This window comes from Manacus candei, unplaced genomic scaffold (genome assembly GCF_025592945.1).
Source record: "Manacus candei isolate 608988 ecotype Guabito, Panama unplaced genomic scaffold, ASM2559294v1 h1tg000050l, whole genome shotgun sequence".
In the NCBI taxonomy this organism is placed as follows: Eukaryota; Metazoa; Chordata; class Aves; order Passeriformes; family Pipridae; genus Manacus; species Manacus candei.
The window spans coordinates 3958420-3981880 of record NW_026138098.1 but is presented as its reverse complement, the minus strand read 5'-3'; the positions used below and the strand labels follow the sequence as shown (position 1 = coordinate 3981880).

Below are 23461 nucleotides of genomic sequence, written 5' to 3'. Positions count from 1 at the left end.
GCTGCCCTATTTGTCCCAGGCAATCATTCATGTTTGTGCACTGACAAAATACCTGGCACAGTTCCCTTCCTGGTAGCCTGCTGGCAGCTTTGGAGCTGGGATGGGATGCAGCATTTAGGTCAGTTCTCCTCGGGATGCCATTTCAGGAGTGGGCTTTGTGTTTCACACCACGCTGGTGCCGGGGCCAACCTCCTTGTCCTTTGGGCTTCCCCTTTCCACGGCACAGAGAAATCTATTTCTCCTCCTGATTTTCACCTGTGGGGCGAGAGAAAGAGAGATGTATGGAGACTATCCAGAGATGGAGACTCTTGGGGTGGAAAATGCAGATTTCAAATTTTTTTCCCCTTTACTACTGCATGTTCACACTGTCATAAATGAGCTCGAGGAAGGCTGGGCGGGATGATGTTCCTGCCAGCCCAAATAAAACCAGGGGCTGTTTGCGTTTCCACTTACTTTTTTTTTTCTTTAATTTTCCTCGCCTCTGAGACGGGCTGCAAAAATCTGGGCTTTTATGGCTGCCAAGCTACAGTGGAGCTCATCCTGGTCTGCTCCATGCAACTTAGGCATCTCCAGGGGATGAAACATCCCAGTGCTGGGAAAATTGTCCTCTGTGGGTGTTACTTCTGTGGCTGGGCAATCACCTGGTGGGGTACCTTGCTTTGAGGCAATGGTACCTTGGGCTCATTTCAGCTGCACTCCAGGCTGGCAGCAGCATGGGGGGAAGCATCTCACTGCCTGGCCCTCGGGGAGCCCCCGATGGAGCCAAACCCACAGAAGGTTTGGGCTCTACGTGCTACTGACACCTCGCAGGAGCTGGGAGTGTGTTACAGCAACAGATTCTGTATTATTCCAGCCTCACAAGCGTCTGCCTTGCGATATTAAAAACACCATCTCAAAGCCAAGTCCAAGCTCTCAATGAATGACTCCGTGGAAATGCTGTCGGGCACGTTTCAGTGCTGCTTTGGCTTTGATTTGAACGGGTAAACACGGTGAGTGGGTGTTTGCTTTGACTTCTTCCTCACAGCGAAAGGCTTCCTTTGAGGGAAGGCAAAGCCTCCAGTGCTATTCCCCGTCACAGCATTGGACCATTCTGCCTGTGGCATGATTTTGGCGATGCCTTTGCTGCCTGCCTGGGTCCTGTGTTGCCCAGCAGCAGCGGGAACCCCCCAGTTTCCCCAGTATAAGGGATGCCTCGTGCCCAGGGCTCTGCTTAAGAGTGTGAAAAATCTTGGCAGAGCCTGGTTTCCCGATCTGGTTGTGGCACAGTCATCCCAGCTGGGATGATGCCCAAGGACCTCCTTGGCTTTTGTGGGCATCTCCCCTTGATTTACCCACACTCTGCTCTGTTTCCCTTGAAGCTTCCCAAAATCACCTTCAGCTTTGGCTGCACCAGGATTACACATCACAGACAGCCTTTGCCGTGTGGTGGGTGGTCTCTGGAGGAGGCAGGGTGGGTGCAGCCCATCCTCTCCTTGTCCTGCTGCTTTAGGAAGAGCCCCCCTCTGCTCCTCACACGTTCCCCCATCTCCACCAGAGCCATCAAAACCGGCTCCTTGGCAGCCTGTGCACGTAGGAACCATCTTCTGGTAACAGATTGTTGTGTATTTAATGAACACGAGGAAAACACGGAATTTGAAGGCTGCGGGGCGATACGAGTTTGCTGTTCAGTCTGCCAAATTCACACTAATTCAGACAACTCGCAGATGTTTGGATCCTCGTTCGTTAAAGAGATTTACGGAAGATGCAGTGCTCAGAAATTCACGGAGAGACGGAGGTGGCAGCGTGGGCAAAGGTTTCTTGGCCCCAGAGGGCTCCTTCCCTCCCTTCACTGTGCCTTCCCCTTGCCAGTGTTGATGGCAACGGGAGGACAAACAACAGGGAAAAGTGCCTTTCAGTCACTAGGAGGATTACTAAGGCTCTGGGTTCGTCTTTCAGGAGCCAAGGAGCTCTTTGAAAGCTATTTCTGAGCTGAGGAATGAACCCCCAGAGACTGGCCAAGGGGCAAAGTACTCCGGTGTAATGCAAACAGTGTAGGGTGTGCAGGTGACAGTGGGCACGTGTGTTACCCTATGTGGGCATGGAGACGGTCCGCTGAAAGCATCTGAAATTCTTAAAATATTGCCTGCCTGCTTCAGGGAGATACTTTCAATTTTTGGAAGGTTCTAAGTGGTCATTTCTCTGTACTGCACGTGAGGGTTCTACAGTCTTAGGGTAATTTATCCATAGAGGGGAGCTGGTAGAAGACAACGTAGTCTGCAAATTGACCCATGCATCCAGTATTTCCCTGCTTTAAATCCAGATATATCTGTAGGGGCTGTCAGCCTCTACCTATTCTCCAGCTCAGCCCTGAAAAAAGGAGAAATCTGACTTGCAAGCAGCATCCAAATCTGTTCTGACAGTGATGATGGTGTTGTGGTGCTTGGCAAGTGTTCCCCAGTTACACTGCGGGATGTCCCAGATCTGGCTTGTGCTTGATCTGGGTGGTTTTTTGGTGGTCACTGATGAGTAGCAGTGTTACAGTCAGTACCTGCCTCACTTTGCAGCTCCAGGACGTGCTTCTTACAGGGACTCTGAGAGCTCTGGAGCCAGCCAGGAAGCCCAGGCTGCCTGAGAAGCCCCCCCCTAACTGAGGGTGGTGAGACCCTGGCACAGTTTACCCAGAGAAACTGCGGCTGCCCCATCCCTGGAGGTGTTCAAGGCCAGGCTGGAAGGGAGATTGGAGCAACCTGGACAGCTGGCAGTGTCCCTGCCCATGGCAGGGGGTTGGAACGAGATGATCTTTAAGGTCCTTTCCAGCCCAAACCATTCGGTGATTCTGACCCTCAGAGCATTATGATCTGGCTGTAAGTAGATGGACATTGTTTCATGGAGGTGGGTGTTCAGATGGGTTTATGTGCTGTTTGAAATTGTTTGTGCTTGAGAAGTGAGTCAGTAAAAGTGTTGTGGTGGGGCTGCTTACCATCTCTGGCTCAGGCATTTCAGGCTGTATATGGGAAAAGAATATAAGGAAGAAACAAGAATTGGTTTTTTGTGTCTGTTTACTAGAGCAGCGTGCTCTGAGAAGTAATTAAAAGTAAACCTGGACCCTGCTGGCTTGTTCAGCATCCCTAGTTGTTGAGATTAGGCAGCCAAAGCAATTCTCAATTCAGCAATTCCTCAGCTTTTGGGAGCATGGCCAACACTCACAGTGTCTCACAGACCACTGCAAATTCTTGTCATAAATCTCACAATTGAGGTGGGGGGGAGGAACCCACAGAAAGGTGAGATGGTTTGTTGGCCCAGCAGGCTGGATTGCTGCTGCTGCTGCTTCAGCTGCTCTTCTCCAGAGACAACCCTTGGTCCAATATTTCCACTATTCCTTGGAAATATTACTCAAAGTTAGAAGCAGTCCCCTAACAAGCAAATTAGGCAATGATTACAGGTTTGATGAGAAAGTCTCATTTCTGTGGTTGTTGGAACTAAGAGCATCTTGTAGGATGGCCCACACATGCAGGGATATTGGTGGTGTGTGTCCCAAGGCAGCGTGGCTGCAGGACTCCCCGGGACCAGTCCTGCTGGGTGAGGAGGATGCTGGGCTTCTGGGGCTGAGCTCTTCTGTGTGGTGTCAGTGGCTCTGGGGCATTGTTCCATGGCAGAGTGATGAGCTGGGAATGCACCCTCAAGCTGGAGCAGCTCACCAGCCTATGCTTGTGGCCAGCTAAGGAATGATCCCATTGAAGGTGTGACGCTGGTCCTCAACAAAACTCGTGCAGACTGGATGTGCAGCCAAGAGATACTGAAGACCTCACATTAGTGCTCCAAATGTGTCTGGTCTTCTCTTTAACCCCCCAACGTGAGTTTTTGTGCAGTGAACTGGGTCCTGTGTAGTCACTTCATAAAATCATCATAGAATCACTGAATGGCCTGGGTTGAAAGGGACCTTAAAGATCATCTTGTTCCATCCCCTGCCATGGGCAGGGACACCTCCCACTAGCCCAGGTTGCTCCAAGCCCCGTCCAACCTGGCCTTGGACACTTCCAGGGATGGGGCAGCCACAGCTCCTCTGGGCAACCTGTGCTGGTGCCTCACCACCCTCACAGGGAACAATTTTTTCCTCATGTCTAATCTAAACCTACTCTCTTTGAGTCTGAAGCTACTCTGCCTCGTCCTGTCACTTCCCACCTCTCACTGGTTCCTCTCTGTTGGACACTGGCTGTCTCCTCACTTGCACCTCTCGCTTTCTGGTTGCTGTTTTGCAATGACTAATTTTGCTTTCTTCTTCTCCTTTTCAGTTGCCAGGGAGGAAAAGGCAAAGTCACTGCCAGCACCATTTCCTTCAACCTAAAGATGCTGAGACAAAGCACCTCTGCCCCTGCCCCGTCCTTTCAGTGCTTCCACTGCTGGTGTGTACGGGAGTTGTTCCCCTGCCACTCCTATTCCCTGAGAGCACGGGGGCAATAAACCTGGTGTGTTTTACTCAACTAGATGGTGTGTAACTTTCCTTAATGGCTCTTATTTCTTTTTGGTGAGAGCTTGCCCGCAGATCAGGTCCAACCCAAACTTGTAGATCTGGCTGTGAGCTCAGACTTCAGGCTCTCCCAAGAGGAGACTGGGGTTGTTTGGATGTGTGGTTTGGGGCTCACCGTGCTGAGGTGTTACACAGGCACTTGGAGCAAGGGATAGGGTTGAAACAATAGATTTTTGTTTGCTCAGTGATTAAGTTATGGTTGTGGGCAGGACCCCGGAATGTGTGTTGTTCCTGGTGGTGAGAGTTAAGCCACATTGCATGAGGTCCTCCTTGGTGGCTGCACATGGTATTTTTAGTTCCTAACCTGGCCCCTCAGCATGGGTGCTGTCGTGGTAGACCTCAGGCTCCTTCTGGCTGTGGGGTTTATTAGCATAGCTGTAGATGTTGTCTCTGTCCAGGCTGTCCTGCACTGGCAGGACATGGGAGTTCTGGGCTATGCTGGGGAGAACCTGTATTCCTGTGTGAAGCTGTTGGTCATAAGCAATGAGGTGATGTGGTGCTTGAAGCTGTGCAGACCTCCAGGATGATGCTCACCTCAAACACCACCTGTCACTGCTTTCCCCTTTGCTGTGCCAGACCTTAAAAATGTTACATGTAGGTAAGGCTTTTACTTAGTAATTAGTGCAGAAAGTGTGTCTTTATCTTGTTAGCCCTGGAAAAGTCTAGTCTAGATTTAAGCAGGAGGCAGAGGAAGACATTTCCTCATTCCTTTTCTTTGGCTGGTAATCTCTGATTCCTTTATCTGAGTACTTAGAGCATGTGGCAGCACAAGGCTTTGCCAGGTAGGAATCAGGCAGGAAGGGAGAGCCGTGTGGGACCTGGGGCCTTCTGCACTGGAGCCCTTCTCCTGCCTCTTGGAAGGATGGTGCTTGCCCTTCCAGCAGCTGGGGAAGACCCTGTGGAGCAGGAGGAGCTGACTGCAGGCTCAGGGCAAGATGGGGCAGGGCTGCAGCCTTTCTGCTCTGAAGGCTGGGCAGCCTGGGGCAGCTTTTTCCTCTTGATGGAATCCCAGGGGGTGATCCTGATGCGGCTGCATCTGTGGAAGTTTTGTCCCTTGAAAGTCACGTGCACTGACTCATGATCCTGTTGACTCGGGACTAGTCCATGGTGCATTTTCGGAGTGTACAGACTTCTTCTTGGGTCCTGAATGGCATTTTTCACATTTATTGGAGGACTTTACCCCATAAATAAACTCATTATTCATTAATGATGTGGGAGATTGCTCAGGCAAGGGGAACAAACTGCCCAGAGCTGAGCCCCCTCAGCCCTGCTACAGAAGGCAAATTGTTGCCTGAGCGAGGAAATGAGCCGAGACTTAGCTACACGCAAATGATAGGCTTTGAGGATTTTTCCAAATTCATAATGCAATAAATCAACAAATTGAAGATGTACTTCTTGGCACTGTCCAAAGCCCTGATGGTGAGACAGACTGTGCAATGAGGAGAGTCAGTGTAGCCCCAAGCCCTTCTAAGAAAGGGAAGGATGGGGAGAGAAGTAAGTTTTACAGTTTGGGTAAATATTGCAATGTGATGCTCTGCAGAAAGCCCACAATTTTCAATTGCAGTCACCACTTCTGGCTATTCCCCCAAATTCTTTGCAGCCCCCTGTAGGGTTTGGAAGGGGATGGTCAGTGCCTGGTCCCCGCAGGGTTCTGTCTGATGGAGTAATCAAGATGTGCAACAGTGTGGGGAAATTTCTGTTTCATTGGTGAGAGTGGGAGGGTGGTTAAGCCTTAGAATTGTGATCAGTGTTGCCCAGAGGGATTAGGTTTGGTCCTTCAGACAAGTGGGTCCAAACTGCGTTAAATAAATCACGGTGGCTCCTCGCTCAGCCCGTTGTTTTTCTCAGGCACAGCACAGGGAATGGTGCTGGGGCAGGGGGTGGGAAGCAGGGTCCTGTGTGGGTTGTGGCTTCTTCTCTGGAGACTTGGAGCAGCATTAAAAATCCATCTGGGGCAGGTGATTTATATTCTGACAGCGATCACACTGTTGTGCTGGCAAGGTGTATCAGTATGCAAAATACAGCTCCAGCTCCTCGTTCCTGTGTGCCCTTCCCACTGTAAACAGGTTTTGTGTCAGTGTGTGTGTCTGGAGATGGATTATGGAGCTCCATGGGGGTTGAATGTTTTCTGTGTGCAGGGTGGTGATCCCACAGCAAGTGGAAATCTGTGTGATGCTGGACCTTATTCATCTTCATGAAGAGTTACTGCTGGGGCTCAGATCATGGAATCAGGGAATTGTTAAGCTTGGAAAAGACCTCCAAGATCGTGAAGTCCAACAATTCACCAGCACTACCAAGCCGAGCACTAATCCATGTCCCCAAGTGCCGCATTGACATGTCTTCTAAATCCCTCTAGGGATGGGGACTCCACCACTGCCCTGGACAGCCTTTTCCAGGGCTGGACAACCGTTTCTGTGAGGAAATTTTTCCTAGGATGTATGGGGATGCGTTATTGGTCACTGTTCACGCTCCCTCTAACCATGGCAGTGCATCTGACAGACAGTTTGTTAAATCCTGAGGTCTTTTCCATACAGGTCAGTGTAGCAGGTGAACAGGGCATGGCTGTGACTGGTGCTTGGAATCTGCTGTGGTAACACCAGTTGTGGGATGGGAAGTGGGACCTCCCTGCAGGGAAGGGTTGTTTGTCCCCTGTGAGCAGCTCTAGGGCTGTGCTCCTTGCTTGTGCCTTGTAAGGAGAATGTTTGTTCTCCAGCCTTACCTTCCAAGCCCATGGATGAAAGTTGGATCATCTGAATTACTCTTTTTGCAGTGTAATTTTTTCCCAAGCCCAACACTTCGTGACTGTGATACTGTCCAGGAAGCAGCTCTGGGAGAAACTTCTTCCCACCTCTGCAACTGCAAAGACCACACTGGCTTCTGTTCGGTCTGTATTTTGAATGAAAACCCAAGGAAAAGCAAGGTTTGCTAAAATTTGGGGGCTTCCATACACTAGTGCTTCTCAGGGGCACTTCATACAGCTCAGGAGATCATGTCAGCTCCTGTGGCCATGGCCCGAGTCTGAACTTAACCTTGACATCAGGATGAAGATAATTCCTTTATCTGATTGCAAGTGAGGAAATACATTTCTTAAAGTAATTAATGGTCCCTGAAGAGTATCTTTTTATTAGCATGTGTGTGTGTGAAACCGTCCAGTCTATAAATACACAGTAATTTCCTCCTCAGCACCAGCAGGACCCATCCCAGCTCTGCAGTTTCTGTCCCGTGGCACTTGTTTGCATCAGGAGGACATGATGGGGCAGGACCACGCTGGGTCAGGAGCCCAGCGAGGCAGGATGGGGAGCCAGAGATCACATTTCATGGAAAGTTTTCCTTTTTGTTGAAGTCTGTCCATGGGGGTGATTTCCAAACCCAACCAAGCAGTAGCTAAAATTGCTCATACCTGCAAGCGCACCCAGACCCGGCGCTGGGGGTGTGTGTGTGGTGTTGGCTGCCAGCTCGCAGGCAGTTTGCTGTGCTGTGTGTCATTGGGGCTGTGTTAATTGCAGGAGATGCAGTGGGGCAGGGAGAGGGGAGGTGGGAGGTGGTGTGTGCTGCATCCTGGCCAGCTTGGGCAGGAGGCTCTACCCGTACTTGCCGCTGCTCCTGCCTGCTGGCTGCCGCACGCCTGCGTGTGTGCCCCAGTCTGCTGCAGCAGCACTAACCATTACCTTAGGGAAAGGTAATTATTCCCGGAGAAGTCATAGCTGGTGAACGAGGAACTGTGCTTAACTGCTTTCACGCTGCTCTGAATGTTTGTTTGATCTTCAGTCCCTTTGCTGGTATGGTGCTGGCAATGGCCCTGGTGTCCTCCCAGACACAGGGGGTCTGGCACTGCAGCCAGCATTCCTAAATCCATGTCAGGATCAGGGACAGCTAAGACTGTGATAGATAAAAATCACAGAATAGTTTGGGTTGGAAGGGACCTTGAAGACTGCAGGGACATTTTCCATGAGACCCGGTTGCTCCAAGCCCTGTCCAACCTGGCCTTGGACACTTCCAGGGATGGGGCAGCCACAGCTTCTCTGGGCAACCTGTGCCATGGCCCCACCACCCTCACAGGGAAGAATTTTTTCCCAAAATCCCATCTAACCCTTCCCTCTGGCAGTGGGAAGTCATTCTCCCTTGTCCTGTCCCTCCAGGTCCTTGTCCAAAGTCCTTCTCCAGCTCCCTTTGAGACACTTTAGGCCATGGAAGGGGCTCTCAGCTCTCCCTGGAGCCTCCTCTTCCTCCAGGATGGACAACTCCAACACTTGTGCCCTCTTCACATGAACCCAGGCTATCCATAGTATAAATATGTGAACTGGGCTCACAAAGTATGTGTCATTTTGACAGTCTGAAATGTTTTACTTTTTTATTTAACAGTTTTCCTCTGGTCATTGGGTTGCCCAGAGGTTTATGATGAAGTTACCAGTAAATTGTATGTTATTAGCCCACTGATGTTCATAAAAAGCTGGAGGCTGCATCAGGTGCCCTTGGGAGCAGTAAATCTTTGGAAAATGTATTGATTCCCAATCTTGGCTTTGCACTCCGAATGAACTTTGTCCTCACAAAAGAATAGAAGGTGATTTTTCTTTACCAGCCAGCTGGCCTTTAAATGAGCTACTCTTGACACCACCACAAGCTCTAATCCGAGTAAACACGGCCAGGATGATTTAGGAGCTGGGAAGAGGAGCCATATCAGTTTGGAATGAGGGTTAATACTTAGCAGCACGTTCTCGACTGTTGTCCTTAAATATCGCAATTGGCTTTGACTGGATGGTACAGGATCAGTGTTTTATGCCCTTTGGATCAGTGGTGGGTTTGGTTGTTTGCATTAACAGCAAAGCAAGAAGCAGCAAAACGGGATTAGAGGAGTGATTTGGGGAAAATGCTGATTTCGATAATCAGATTAGAATTGCAATCTGTCTGCTTTTACACAGCAGTCAGTCTGTCAGAGAGGATGCCAGGAGATGAGGCAGGGCTCTTGGTCAGGGCTGGGCAGTGCTGTATGAGCCTGTCTTTATACTCAGCTTTATAGACACACCCTGTTGTTCAGCCTTTAGCTTTTTCTACCTAAAACTACCTAAGAAATAGGTTAAGGGTCAAGAGGCATGGTGTGGCTCTTAGGATTTCAGGGCAGGGAGCTTTCTCCTTCCTTGCAGGTTACTCTTTGTCTTGTTTTTTCCTTAAAGGGCTCTTCAGAGGTTGGGAATTGGGAAGTAACTGGTGTGGGATGGGGGCATCCAGGGGATTTAACAGCCTTAATGATGATGGAGAGGCTTTTTCTTCTGGATGTCTGCTCCCAGCTGGTGTGATGGCAAGGGCTTCTGTGAGATCAACTCCAGGGCTTTAATGAGCCCTTCTTTCAAAGTCTTAGTATCTTCAATATAGGGGATATGAATTCCCTTTCTAAATGGAGAATTCAGTGAAACTTCATTTATTTGGCTGAAATACGTGTGTCCCTTGTGTGCTTCCCACAGCTCCTGCAAGTGCCCATCCCATTAAATGCCTCTGTGCTGATGGGGTGCAGAGGGACACCAACAACGTTTTAAGAGCCTAAAATAAACACTCCTCAGGACTGACTGCCACCAGTGTGTTTTTTGGGCAGTGCTTGCCCCTTGCCCAGTGCATCCACCCTCCAGGCAAGTCCCTCAAGGCTGTTGCTCTCTCTCTCTGTGTGCAGGGAGTTTTCCACGCTCCGAGGCTGTCCCTGTGCATCCCCCGAGGAGCCGGCGGGGCCCAGCCTTTCCCGGGGGAACATGGACTGAAAGAGGAGCTTTGGCAGACCCCAGCTGCCAGCACCCTTCACCTGGACCCTGATGGACTCTGAGGCAGGACTGCATTACCATGGTGATGATCTTAACCAAAACTCGGGAAAACAAAGGTGCTGACTCCGTAACATGCAGGACTGAGCTGGTAAGATTTGTGAATTCTGTGTTCAAAACTATTATACTGCTGAGAACTTTGCTGTAGCTTTATAATAATTTTTTTCTGTGCTGCAGGGCTGGATCTTTAGGTGGTTTGTAGCACTGATTTCTACCGAGCTGCATTAATATCCAAGGAGCAGGTGATTAGTAAATGATTGGAGTGCTGTGGCTTTTGCATATGTGGATTTCAATAAGCATGCAGTGGGATAAACAGTAGGAAAAAAACAAATCAATGCTGTGAATAACACAGGTGAGAAGATGGTTCCCCAACAGCGAACAGATGTTCATCATTAATAGGAGGATGAGCAAGTGGGGAGCAGGATTAAGTGGGAGATGGCAAAGGGCAGTGCTGTGGTACTTTTAATTTCACTGGGAGCCTGGAGAGATGCAAATCCAACCACACTGAAGGAGCAGGCAACAACAAAAACCCAAATGAGGGGCAACAAAGAGACTAAAGGATGGGTGAACAAGGCTGTAGGGCTCAACATACCTAGGGTGGGGCAAATAGGGGGCAACACCTCTGGAGGCAGGATCAGAGCAAATGGGGGTCAGGAGTGGGGCAGGAGGAAGAGGTGCAGGGTGATGGAGAGACATCTGAGAGAGCCCAGAGCAAGGCTGGTTGTGGACACTTGTTCCTCTGTCCTCCTGGAGAGATGGTCATGGTCTGAGAAGAAATTAGACCGAAGGGCAGGGTGCACTGAGAGTCTCAGATAAGGACATGCAGGAACACAGCAGGAAGCATCTGGCAGGATTAGCCATAAATGGGCATTTTGAGCCTAAAAGAAATATAAATGCCTCAGTTTGCTGAGGATGACAAGCTGTCCAGCTGGGCTCCCCGAGCAGCTAGCACAGTGTGCCGGGGAAGGCAGTCTGTCCTGGCAGTGAACAGCAGAGGAGAAGGTGAGCAAGCCAGGGGCAGTGTTTAATCTTGCCTTAAAAGGGTGACATTTTGGAAGGATTTTGATATATTAAAAGACTATCCTTGTTCTAGTGTTAGCTCCTGCTGGGAAGGCAGCATCTCCTGTGGCTGCTGCTCAGGGTGGTGAGGGGGGAGCATGAGCATCTGATGCTGGTTGTATCCCAGGAGGTGTGTGGGCAGGGGAACTGGCTGCAGAGAGGCAGATGAGAGTTCCTTCCCTACAAGAAGGGGTGGGTGCTTGTGCTGTCTGATGGCAGACAGCAGAGATGCAGAGCTGGGACACGAAGCTCTGCCCTCCCGTGTTTGCCAAGCGCTTCTCGCAGCTCTGGGGCTGGGTGGGTACTGCAGTGATGGTCCTGGGTACACAGCTGGAGTTGCTGGTTTGCCCAAGCTGTTAAATTGTGGCAGACTAATGCAGGAAGGCTGATCCACCGAAGAAAGCAAGAGTTTTTCCGTTGGCTCTGTGGGCAAGGCCAAAAAGCAAAACTGAAAGGAAATAAATGTCCGAGCAATGGGGCAATAACCCCTGCCAGCAGCCAATGGGCTCATTTGGCTCAGTGCCCGATTTGGTATAAGCACAAAATCCTTACAAAATGGTAATTATACTCAATATGGGACACATGTTGTATTCTTCTCCCTCCTGTATTTGCAGACAGTGGCTGGTCTCTGAGGCTGGCACACAAATGTGCTCTGGCACAGCCACTGCCTTCTCTGGGACTTGTCCCACTTCCACCTTTGCTCCACTTTGGCCACTCTTTGGAGACAGCTGCCTGTCCTCTCTAACCCCTGATTAATTCTGCCTGCCACTTCCTAAAGTGGGGCCTGGCAGATAGAGATATCCTTACTGCACCTAGAAAAGTGGCACATGCTCCAAAGAAGGTGACTGACTGTCATTTCCCTTCCCCACATCTAACACCTCATAGTTGCTTTCTGCCTTCACATCCCTCTATATTCAATATTTACAGCATTCTGTATATGAAGTGGGATCCTTTATTGGATTGCTCTGTACAGACAGGTGCCATCATTTGGTACACTATTATGATGATGATGATGATGATGATCCTCATCATGCACTGGAGACACTGGCACAGGTTGCCCAGAGAAGCTGTGGCTGCCCCATCCCTGGAAGTGTTCAAGTCCAGGTCGGACGGGGCTTGGAGCAACCTGGGATAGTGGAAGGTCCTGCCCATGGCAGGGGGTTGGAACTAAATGGTCTTTAAGCTCCCTTCCATTCTGTGATTCCATGGTTATGAGAGCAGGCAACGTGTAAAACCTGGATCAGGAGAGGAGGTGTGAATGCAGTGGCCTGATGCCAGATAAAACACAATTATGGCAGCGCAGATGAACGTGGAGGCCGTGCTGGTGCTCCCCTCAGATGATGTAAAGCCTCGGTCAGATGGCGTGGTGTTGCCAGGGTAGACACTTCAGAAGCCAGAATATGGATATTTTTAGGGGTAATAAAAGAACAATTAGTGCGAAAGTGTGTTTTTGCAGGCATAGCTGAAATGGCATGCAGCTGCAGATGACATATTGATTTATTATATGTAAAACCATCCATGCTCATTTTTAGAAGTCTGATGGTGTCTCTTATGCTGTCAAGAGGAAAATTCTTGGGGAAAGAAAAAAGAGTGTAAAAAGCAACTGGGATTATTTTGTACCCATATAGTGGCACTTTTCCCTATTTTTAGTGCAAATCAGCACAATCCAAGTGCAGACTCCCCAGAAATGCTGAGGTGAGACCGCCTTGCCTTAGAAACACATTATATGTTTAAAAAAACTAAATGGCTGCTTTGTACCTAGACAGGGGGGCCTTAATGGGCTTGGATGTGGTTCAGATACCACTGCTGCTGCTTTCTTGCCTAATCCAGAATTACCACTAAGCTGCAGCTCCCACTTTCCGGTGTTTTGGGTCCCGGGAGTGGGGACCTCTCTGCAGCTATTCCCATGGGTAAGGACTAACTGCAGGACCCATGATCTGCAAGCTCAGGCCTTGACAACGACTCTGCACAGCGTTCAATTAAGTTTGATTTTGTTGAGGGAAGGTGAGTGGGTCTGTCTCCTGGTCCTGTCAAAGCCAGACTGTGGCAGGCTCCCAAGGCTCTCCTCTCTGCTTTGCCGAGGCAGGGAGGTTTCTGGTGCCCAGGTCGAGTCTGTGAGAAGTGAATAGTTTTTCTGGTTGTTTGCAGCACACTCCAAAGATGAGTCAAGGACCTACCCTCTTCTCTTGTGGCGTGATGGGTAAGTAACAGAAACTTCTGTCTGTATTTACTCCACCTCTGCTCCCGCTTCCTCATAGCGATGGGCGGGAAGATGTCCTGACTAGCTGGATGTCTCCAGAAAGCACTGCCCTGCAGACTCTGGGGTGGGCACCCTGTCCCACCCCACCACCCACTGGTGGTGGCCATCACGCCTGTGCCACTCTGCTCCCCAGAGCTACCCTGTTGCCATTGCTGAGGGAGTTGCTTGTCTCCTTTCCCCTCCCCTTTGATATATTTGCTTATTTTTAGAGTAACTCATACAGAGAGATTATAAACATTTGGGGTCTGAGGTTGCGTTTGAGTACCCAACCCATGACCGTGGCTCTTGAATGTTTGCACGATGCAAGTAATAAATAACACTATTATCACCAAAATGTTCCACCACTTGGCACAAAGTGTTTGGACAGACCTCAAACAGCAAAGGAAAATGACTTACTTTTGCCGTTGGCAGTAACCACGATACAGGATGTTTGATGCCTTTTATGTTGAGCTTGCTATCAATTTTTATGCTGAACAGCCACCAAAATTGATGGAGGATTTGTGCCTTGGTTGATGGTCCTGAAAACTGATAGTGCCAGAGGATGTGCTGTTAGGTTTAGCTCTTTGGCGTTCGTAGCGGGGAGCCAGACACTGGGCGAAGTCTCAAAACCCAATTAAAATTGTAGGTCAGGTTTGAGCCAAGCTACTTGCTGTGAAAGCCAATACTTTACAAAGAGGCTGCCCCTTCTCTTCATGGACACAACTCTCATTAGCGTTAATGAGAGCCGGGCACATGCATTGACAGGAGATGTCTCCCAAGCTCTCTGATAGCTCCGGTCAGTTGGGGGTGCAGGGGAGATGGAGAGCATTTGGGTTCTTTTTTCAGATGAAAATCACAAGCATCAAAGTCAAGAAAGGGTGGAGACAGCCTGTTCCCTTTCTCCGGCCTGTCAAACATGAATGAGGAACAAAGGACCCAAATCAGATGGTTTTGTCTTGTGCTGTGGCACTGGCAGGCTCTTCAACAGATATGTTGAGTCTCTGCCTAATTGAAAAGCAGTTTGTCTTTAAGAGCTTCTACAAAGCCTTCTGCATCTTCCTGGCGCTGTGATGGTCTTCTGTGTCTGCCAAATCATCCTCTTTCTGAGGGAACTGAATGTCACCTCCTTGACCTCAGCTTGCCCTGTAATGGTCTTCACCATGCCAGTCAAGAGGAGCCTGTTTCTCTCCAACATGAAAGGCCATTAGTCGGCTTGAGTTTAATTTCAGGCATCTTTCCTGAGTGTTCTTGATGCCTCCAAACATGAGCCATGATCACAGACTAATCCAGTATCAAAACTTGCTTGATTTCTTAAATAAGCCCCATGGTTATTACAGCACCAAATGCAAAACTGGGGCAATATTTCAGGCCAAAGGGCCAAGTCCCTGTTGGTGGAAAACACTGAGATAAATAAACATAGTGAAGTTTGGACTGGTAGCACAGCCAATGGGAGGCTGAGACTCATAGTCTCATGTAAGATGCTGGGGGTTTGGAGGGAGGTTGGCTGAATTTTCTGGGGTTTTAACCAGAAAAGGCTGAGGATCTTAGAACAGGGTCTTCCTGGTGCTTTTCTGGTGGAGACAGCTTTGGACAGAAAGGCAGCTCATATCTGGTCCTGGTGACCAGGGGGCAGCAGGCCAGAGGGAAGCACATGCTCTGCCAGGGAGGGCATCATCTGAACCCTGGAGTTCCCTTGTAAGGTACTAAACACCACAAGAATTTGAAAAAGGATTATTGGTTGTAATAGAACTCAATGTATTGAGTAAACATTATTAAAGACTTGATATTAGATGATGCAATGTTAGATCCACTTCTCAAGGTGACCTAAATAATCTTTTGATTTTTAAGATTTATGAGAAATAGCCCTGCTGGTGTGATGAAGTAATTACTAAAAAGATTGGGTTATCTTTATATAGTCCTTTGCCTGGAGAAACATTAAAGGTGAAATGCCTAAAGGTATAAATTCAATAATTTCTGTTTTCCCTTCTCCTTGGTGGGTCCTTGAAACATCAGGGAGGGTAAGAATTGTCCTTTTTCCCCTTTCATTCCCCAGCTGTCTCCATTGCATGTTCGCAGTGAATATATCGGTGACTCTGCTAGAGAAAGAAGGTGACATATTAGAAAGTTGGGGCATTAGGGTGGGGAGGCCCTGGCACAGGTTGCCCGGAGAAGCTGTGGCTGCCCCATCCCTGGAAGTGTCCAAGGCCAAGTTGGATGAGTCTTGGAGCAACCTGGGCTAGTGGAAGGTGTCCCTGTCTGTGGCAGGGGGTGGAACTGGTTGGTCTTGAAGGTGTCTTCCAACCCAAACCATTCTGCAATTCTACTATTTTTGACTTCCTATAGTGAAATTTTTCTGTCTTTGCATGAATGACAGAAGAAAATTTACAATGTCTTAACAAGGCATTGGCAGCATTGACTGACTTTTCCCTGGAAGATATGTAAGAAGTACTCAGCCTCCAAGTTGGTAGCACCAGAGGTTGCACTAGTCCAGTCATGTATCACAGAATCACTGACTGGTTTGGGTTGGAAGGGACATTAAAGACCATCTCATTCCATCCCCCCCTGCCACGGGCAGGGACACCTTCTACTAGACCAGGTGTCTCCAAGCCCTGTCCAACCTGGCCTTGTAAGGGAAGCTCAGTGGGCGTGTGCTGACAGCTGTGGCCTCCTGTTTTCTGTGTAAGCAAGAAATTATCTTTGAGGTGAGCTGCAGGCAGGGTTTTATTAAGGCTGTGACAAGGTGCTTGCTCATGCAGTCGCTGTGGCTGCAGGATCAGAGTCCTAGAGTGGCATCACGTGCACAGGCCTGGTTGTAAAAGGGAGGAGGAGGAGGATGGGTTTGAACCCATTGGGGACAGATCCTGAATACATCTGCTGTGAAGTGCTCCTCAAAGTAACCATCATTTCCTTTTTCCCTGGGAGAGCACACTCAGAATTTGTCCTTGCAGGGCACTGTGGCAGAGTGGGGTGATGGATGAAGCACACAGGTCAGCTTGTCTGTCCTTTGGGACTCTTCTCCACCAGCACCATTTGGCAACACCATCGTTCCAAGTGTGCCAGGGGTTGCAGCCTTGGGTTCACTGTTGCACACCTCTCACTTGGAAGTGGTTTTTCACCCTGTGTGGGCGACAGAAGAAAGCCAAGAAAACAGAAGAAAAGCCAACTCATGGAATCCTTAGGGCTGGAAAAGTCCTCCAAGATCAAATCCAACCTTTGAACCCCTTCATGGACATGATGCCCCTTAGTTGCATCCTGAAAGCACTTACTGGGCTTGCATGTCTCCTATTGCTGAACCAGGCTTTCCTGGAATTTTGGGGTATTATTTTGGAAAGGCCTTCAGTGCAGAGCAGCATCTTGATGCATGTTCAAGCACAGGCAACCCACAAAGAGAAAAAGCCACACAAGGAATTCTGGTGAGGTGTAGCTGGAGCGGGGAGACCTCACCAGAGAATTACATTGAAGAACAGGGCACGTTTTGCCATCAAGGTGGGGAATTTCCCTCCCCCATGCAGGCTGTTGGCATGAGCAACCTGCAGCCCACAGGTGTGTTTATTCTCCAGAGTAGATTTTGGGGCCGTTGTTTTCATTTCCCATTGAAGCACAGTCTGTGCATCATATTTTCCTCTTATTTCTGCACTGGGAAGGCTCTATGGCACTGCCATCAGCTAATTACAGCCATTAAATGTGTTCCACATTTAGAAATTATCTCTTGAACGTAAACAGGGGGCAGTGGAAAATGTAGGCTGCCTTTCCACCGTGCATGGGGATTGTGAGACCAAAATCCAACCTGAACAGCATGTGAAAAAAGGGAATTGGATGCACACCTGTGTGGAGAGAAATGTTTGGGTTAAGATCCAAACAGAATTTATCTGCCAAAAAGGATAAGAAAAATTGATTGAAACCCCTAATTGCTTTACAAGTTGCTGTAATAAATTATGTATTAATGTAAATTATTTCACGGGAAAAGAACGTAGAGGAGACTTGAGCAGAAGGATCATGCATTATGTATAAAAAAGAACTGTAAAAATATTATAGCAGCACATTTGTGTCGCTGTAGTTAAAGTTGTGTCAGCGTTTTGGTTTTACACCCTTCTCTGTGGTTATGAGAGTGGTCATTAAAATTTACTTGGTGTCACCAGAGGAGCATTTAAAAAGCCTGGGGCTGTCCTGGAGCTGCAAAGTGCCCGACGTGTCCATGAGCTGCTCCTGCAAAACCTGGAGCTCAGCATTTGGAAGCCTGGCTGCGATGCTCTGAGGATGGATCCTGCTCTCTGTGGGGGCTGTGTGGAGGACAACACTCATCTCCTTGATTTCGGGATGTGACTCGAGCCCATGAGTGCCTCGTGCCCCGGACCCCTGGCTTCGTTTGTTGCGGTGCGGGTTGCATGAGAGAACAGGTGGATGTTGCTGAGGTGTTAGTGTTTGTTTTTGCAGTTTTAAGTCAAAATCCAGAAGTAAGGTGCTGTTTCATCCAAGGCACTAACAGCCAAGAAGGACCTGTTTAAGCAGGGGGGGAGTCCCTCGAGTCGCACTTACACTGTGCTCTGGTTGCCCTGTCATTTTCCAATAGGCAGAGGAGAGCTTCCCAGTGAAACATCTCACTTGCAAATCAAGGGATTCTTATGGTGGGTTTTATCCTGGAACAAATTACTGCCTCAGGGTAAACCAGGCTGAGGTTTGTAATTTAAGAAAATTAATACATGTTTAACTGCAGTAGAATTAATGGCTCCAGTGCAATTATTGTTATCAGTGTGCGCAGGATGGGAATCTTACTCTTAAAAATTTGAGCAGAAAACCAGCTGCTTTTCCTCAATAAGGCTTTCCAGAGTTCTTTAATTACACCTTCAGCCCTCAGATTACCCAATTTTCAAACTCTTTCAGTGAAACCTGCTTTCTGTTTGCACTGAAAACCCATTTTCTGGAATATTTGCCACTTTGGGACTGGTCAGTGATGTCCATGGGACTGGGGGGGCCAGGCTGTGCCAGCTCTCATGGTGCAAGGGGAAAAGCAAATTGCCCCAAGCTGGGGGCTGGGGATAGTGGTGCTATTACCATTTTCTTTACAAGGTTTGGAAGATTTATAGCTGTTTGTGCTGAAGCAGGGGTGAAAGAGGAAGGTGTCCCGTATCCTCCTCACCAAGGCCCTTTGTACAGTCTCCGGCCAGAGGATCGTGGCAGCTTGCCATGAAAAATCGGCTTCTATTTCTGTTTCTTTTGTCTGCTGACCTGACCTAAGAAACCTCTCAGCTGGCAGCATAATACAGAGGAAAAATAATAAAGATCTAAACATAGATGAAGTTGTTTAGCACACATTTCTCACTTTTCATTGTGTTTATTAAAATGAGGAGAGCAGCAGTTGAAATGCCATGCGGTTATTGCGGGCAGAGCCAGGCTGTTTGTGGCTGGAGCTGGAGGCAGGGAGAAATGGGAAAGTTGGCCAAGAGTGGTGTAAGGGGCCCCAAATCTGACCTCCTGACTTGAAACCTTTGTTGAAAGCACTCCCTACCGCTGCATCTTCCCTACCAGGCTGGTACCTGCAGCTGCGGGCTGGGTACGGCTTTGAATTCATCCTTCGGTTGCCTGAGTGGAAATACCCAAAAACCCCCCAAAAATATTGCATGGCTCAGATACAATCATGTGAAACTTGGCAGTGACGGTTGGCTGGCACGGTTGGCCTCTGTTTGCAGCAGCCGACGACAAAAACAGGCACCGGTGAAAGTCTGTTGGGTGATGACTTTTTTCCATTGCAGCAGCCGGCGGGGTTGTCCTACCATGGTTTTCCTGTTGAGCGTCAGTGGTGTATCTGCAGAGAGCCCTGTCCGCCTGAGCAGCCCAGGCAGGGCAGCCCAGCCTTGGCAGTGCTTTGCTTTCTTCTTTTGTTGTCAGCGGGACGTGTGTGGGAATGAGATCATCATCCTTGATCCTCTCTTTGGCATGGTCATTGGTGGGAAGCTGGGGAAGGGGCTGGAGCACCAGGAGCGGCTGAGGGAGCTGGGGGGGGTTCAGCCTGGAGAAAAGGAGGTTCAAGGGGGACCTTCTCACTCTCAATAATTAACTGAAACGAGGGTGTAGCCAAGTGGAGGTCGGTCTCATCTCCCAGGTAACAAGTGACAGAACAAGAAGAAACACCCTCATGTTGCACCAGGGAAGGTATAGATTGGATATTAGGGAAAATTTCTTCATGGAAAGGGTTGTCCAGGGCATTGGTGGAGTCCTCATCCCTGGAGGGATTTAAAAGCCATGTAGATGTGGCACTTGGGTCCACTTGGTGCCCTTGGCAGTGATGGGGGAATGGTTGGGCTAAATGACCTTGGAGAGCTTTTCCAACCTAAACAATTCTGTGTTTCTATGATTCTATTCTATGATTCTATGATTTCTGAATACAGCTGTAACCATGTTTGCAGTCTTCCTCCATGAAGCTGCCTGCAGCCCTATACATCTCAGCCTGCAGACTTTGGAGGTCCAGGTTTCTTGGAGCTTTACCCAGGCACTGCAAAACCCACCTGATGAAAGGAATATCTTTATGCTGACCCTGAAACCATGCAACAGGTCACCACCATCTTTTGCTGTGCTGCACTGAAAGATATTAATAAAGTCAAATTTGCATGAGGAACAAATTCCCCTGTAAATAGGATGAATGAAATAGAGAGGAATAAATAAATAAGTCTATGTATGAGAGGAATAAAATAAGTGGGTTTTTTTAAATGGTGACCCTATTAAGCAGTTTGTTCCTTTAAATAAATGCTCAGCCTTTTGTTTCTTAGAGAAATGCAAACAATTGGCTGTGCTAGGTACACCTGGGATCTTTAAGGCAACCCCAAAGGGATGCTAAACCCAGGTTGCAGCAGCAGAGTAGGAGAGTGTGGGTAGCCAGTGTCCATAGCACCTTCCTGCTCCATGGGGTAACTGGACAGGGGGGCACCTGGGTCAGAGCACCCAGGTGACCAGAGATTTTGAGGAATGAAGGGAAGATGGATGATAAACCTCAAAACAGGGACCTAAGAACAACGTCTTGCATGGCTTCTGTTTGACACTGTCTTGGGCTCAGTTTGGGAGAGATGCTCAGAGCCTTAGTGGGGATAAGTTGGTTTCGTTGGAGCAACGCTGTTTTAGCAGTGGATGAGAGCAGGACAGCTCGATGGGTCTTGGGGTGGCTTTTGGTTTCTCGTAGGCTCTGGTGACCTTGTTGGGGTTTCTGTGCTACGCCAGGCAGATAGGCAGATCAGTGCCCATTGGGACCCCCCCCTTTCTATTAGGACCATCCCAACACCTCTCTCGTCTCCTTTCTGGTGTTTTGTCCTCCAGGGTCTATCTTGCCCCAGGTTTGTACTCTTCACTTCCAGTTTTCTGTGAACCTTTCGGGCAGTTATTGGTTGTGGAACCCAGGACAAACCGCCCACATCTGAGACGTGATTTAGCACAGAGACAACCGATGGCCACACCATTTTATACTGCTGAATTCCCCTCAGCCAGTGAAATCTGGAATATCCAAAGCCATGTTTTCATCTTCTTCTAGCAGTTTTGCTCCTGCTGGGATTGTCACTTTGTCTCTCTCTCCACCTACCCTGTACAACCTGCTCTGCTGGCAGTTCAGAAAACCATATTCCAAGAGTTAATTAATTTGTACTGGAAAACGTCCCATATGCTACTCTTTTGTTTATGGACATAGAAGAGCGAAACGCAGAATTAATTAACGCTAATGCCTGTGCGTGTGTGTTGTTTGTTTTTTTGTTTTTTTTTTTTGTTTTCCTCCTTTCTGAACCAGAAAATGACAGATGGAGAGATCTCAGCAGGAAGTGTCCACTTCAGCTCGAGCAGCCGGGCGCCAGCATCTGGGACTGCTTGTCGGACAAGGGCGAGGAGGGTCCGCGCTGGCCCAGGGAGGGGACCAGCACCTGCTCTGTCACCAACCTGATCAAGGACCTGAGCCTCAGTGACCCCCACGGCAACGCCTCGGCCCCCCCCAGCAAGCGCCAGTGCCGCTCGCTCTCCTTTTCCGACGAGATGTCGGGCTGCGGGACCTCGTGGAGACCCCTGGGCTCGAAGGTGTGGACGCCGGTGGAGAAGCGCCGGTGCTACAGCGGGGGCAGCGTGCAGCGCTACTCCAACGGCTTCACCACCATGCAGAGGAGCTCCAGCTTCAGCCTGCCCTCCCGCTCCAACCCGCTCTGCGCCGAGCATCCCGCCCTCGGCGGACGGATGGGATGCCAGCCCAGGAAAACAGCTGCTGGCGGGCACGGGGGAGAGCGGGTGGACATCCAGAGGTCCCTGTCCTGCTCGCACGACCGCTTCTCCTGCTCGGAGTACGGCCCGCCCTCGGCCAGCAGCACGCCCGCCTCCACGCCGGAGCTGGGCCGCCGTGCCGGGGGGCTCTCCCGGAGCCGCTCCCAGCCCTGCGTCCTCAACGACAAAAAGGTGGGAGTCAAGCGGCGGAGACCGGAGGAGGTGCAGGAGCAACGGCCCTCGCTGGACCTCGCCAAGATGACCCAGGTAAGAGGCGGCGGGGCCGTCCCTGCGAGGGGGCTCGGCAGCGAGGGGACATAAAGAGCTGTTCTCTGCTTTGCTAAAGAGCTTTTAGCATCCTCCAAGGTGGGTCTGTGGCACACAGAGTAACGCAGGGGTTACAGGGAAAGACATCCTTCTGTCCGAGCAGAATATCCATTCCCTTCCAAATGGACTTCTTTCCTGCATTTCTGTTCTACACTGATTTTTGCACAACCAGTCCACCATGTCGTTGTTTCCTGCTGGCACAGGTTTCAAGCAGGAATATGTTAAACCCCACAGTTTTGAGTTCAGGTGAGAGGAGTCCTGGGCCTGCCATGGCGAGATGAAGGCAGCACCCCAAGGCACCCAGCCCTGGCTCCATCAGGAGCTTAATTCTTACTGCTACGGGCTTTACTTGCTCCTAGCCTCTGTAATTTTCCACTCTGGAGATGTTATCATGTTTCATTTTCAGTTCCAAACACAGAGCACAACCTCCCTCTTCAATCTGCCATGCAGAGCCAGATAACAGATCTGAAGCACAAATCAGGGAGCGTTTTGCTCCTGAGTCTTCTCCCTGCAGGACCAAATGACTGGGCTCTAGTGAGAAACAGAGCAAGAGGCTGCGTTGAAGGACAGCATGAGCAACGTTTCCATTTCACACTCATAAGGTTTCTTTTCCTGCAGTTTTATGACTTGACATTTCCCACATAGGTAATTTATAGTCATGAAGCCAGTGATACCACCAGCTCTGTGTGGGATGGAGATAACAGGGGTGTGAAAACCCCGGGGCTCCCACTGTGGGAGCAGGGGCACCCTGGCCACCTCCCAGGGTGAGCTGTCACCTTCTGCTGGCCAGAAAACTTCCCTCATGATTTCAGTTCGATGTGGTTGCCTTCTATGCTTCATTCCAGAGTCAACTGTGACGGGAGCATCTGCCCTGATGCTTTTTTTTAGGGCCAGCAAAGCCTGTCTGGTGCAAGGCATCCCCTTGTTGTTTGCAGGAAAACTGCTGGGAGCAATTCAGCAGGTGGGATGGAGAAACAGCTGGGAAATACCCAGTGGTTGACATCCACTGCTGTGTGTGCATTTTCTCCTTACAAAAACAAGATATTTTATGGTCTTTCAAGAACATGATATTTTATGGTCTTTCGTGCCTGGCAGAGCAGAGGGTGTTTGAAGGAGTGCAGTGGTGTTGGAGCAAGAGATAAGCTTTTCCTACTCCAGAGGAGCTTAGAGGATAAAAAGGGCAAGGGAATCCTGCATTTGGGTCATAGCAGGGGGATAACACAAGGACTGCTCTTGTCTTTTGATAAATCACAGCAACAACATTTAACATGCTAAGCTTATTTTATTAGATAATAAGCTGGA

General features: G+C 49.4%; 1 protein-coding gene and 1 long non-coding RNA gene across 4 annotated transcripts in view; one reads left to right on the top strand and one right to left on the bottom strand.

Annotated features, from left to right (window-relative positions):
• Window positions 1-23461, bottom strand: part of LOC127477212 (uncharacterized) — a 629249-nt gene that overhangs the window by 202021 nt on the left and 403767 nt on the right. The window lies entirely within an intron of this gene.
• Window positions 1-23461, top strand: part of FAM53B (family with sequence similarity 53 member B) — a 47366-nt gene that overhangs the window by 7670 nt on the left and 16235 nt on the right. For 2 of the 3 annotated variants that reach the window (XM_051801200.1, XM_051801202.1), the window contains exons 2-4: window positions 10170-10402; window positions 13519-13570; window positions 21375-22099. In XM_051801200.1, the coding sequence (XP_051657160.1) occupies window positions 10334-10402; window positions 13519-13570; window positions 21375-22099 (846 nt within the window). In that variant the 5' untranslated portion in view covers window positions 10170-10333. Of the gene's footprint in view, window positions 1-10169; window positions 10403-10488; window positions 10664-13518; window positions 13571-21374; window positions 22100-23461 lie in introns of those variants that run through there. The other variant, XM_051801201.1, reaches the window with a different exon arrangement.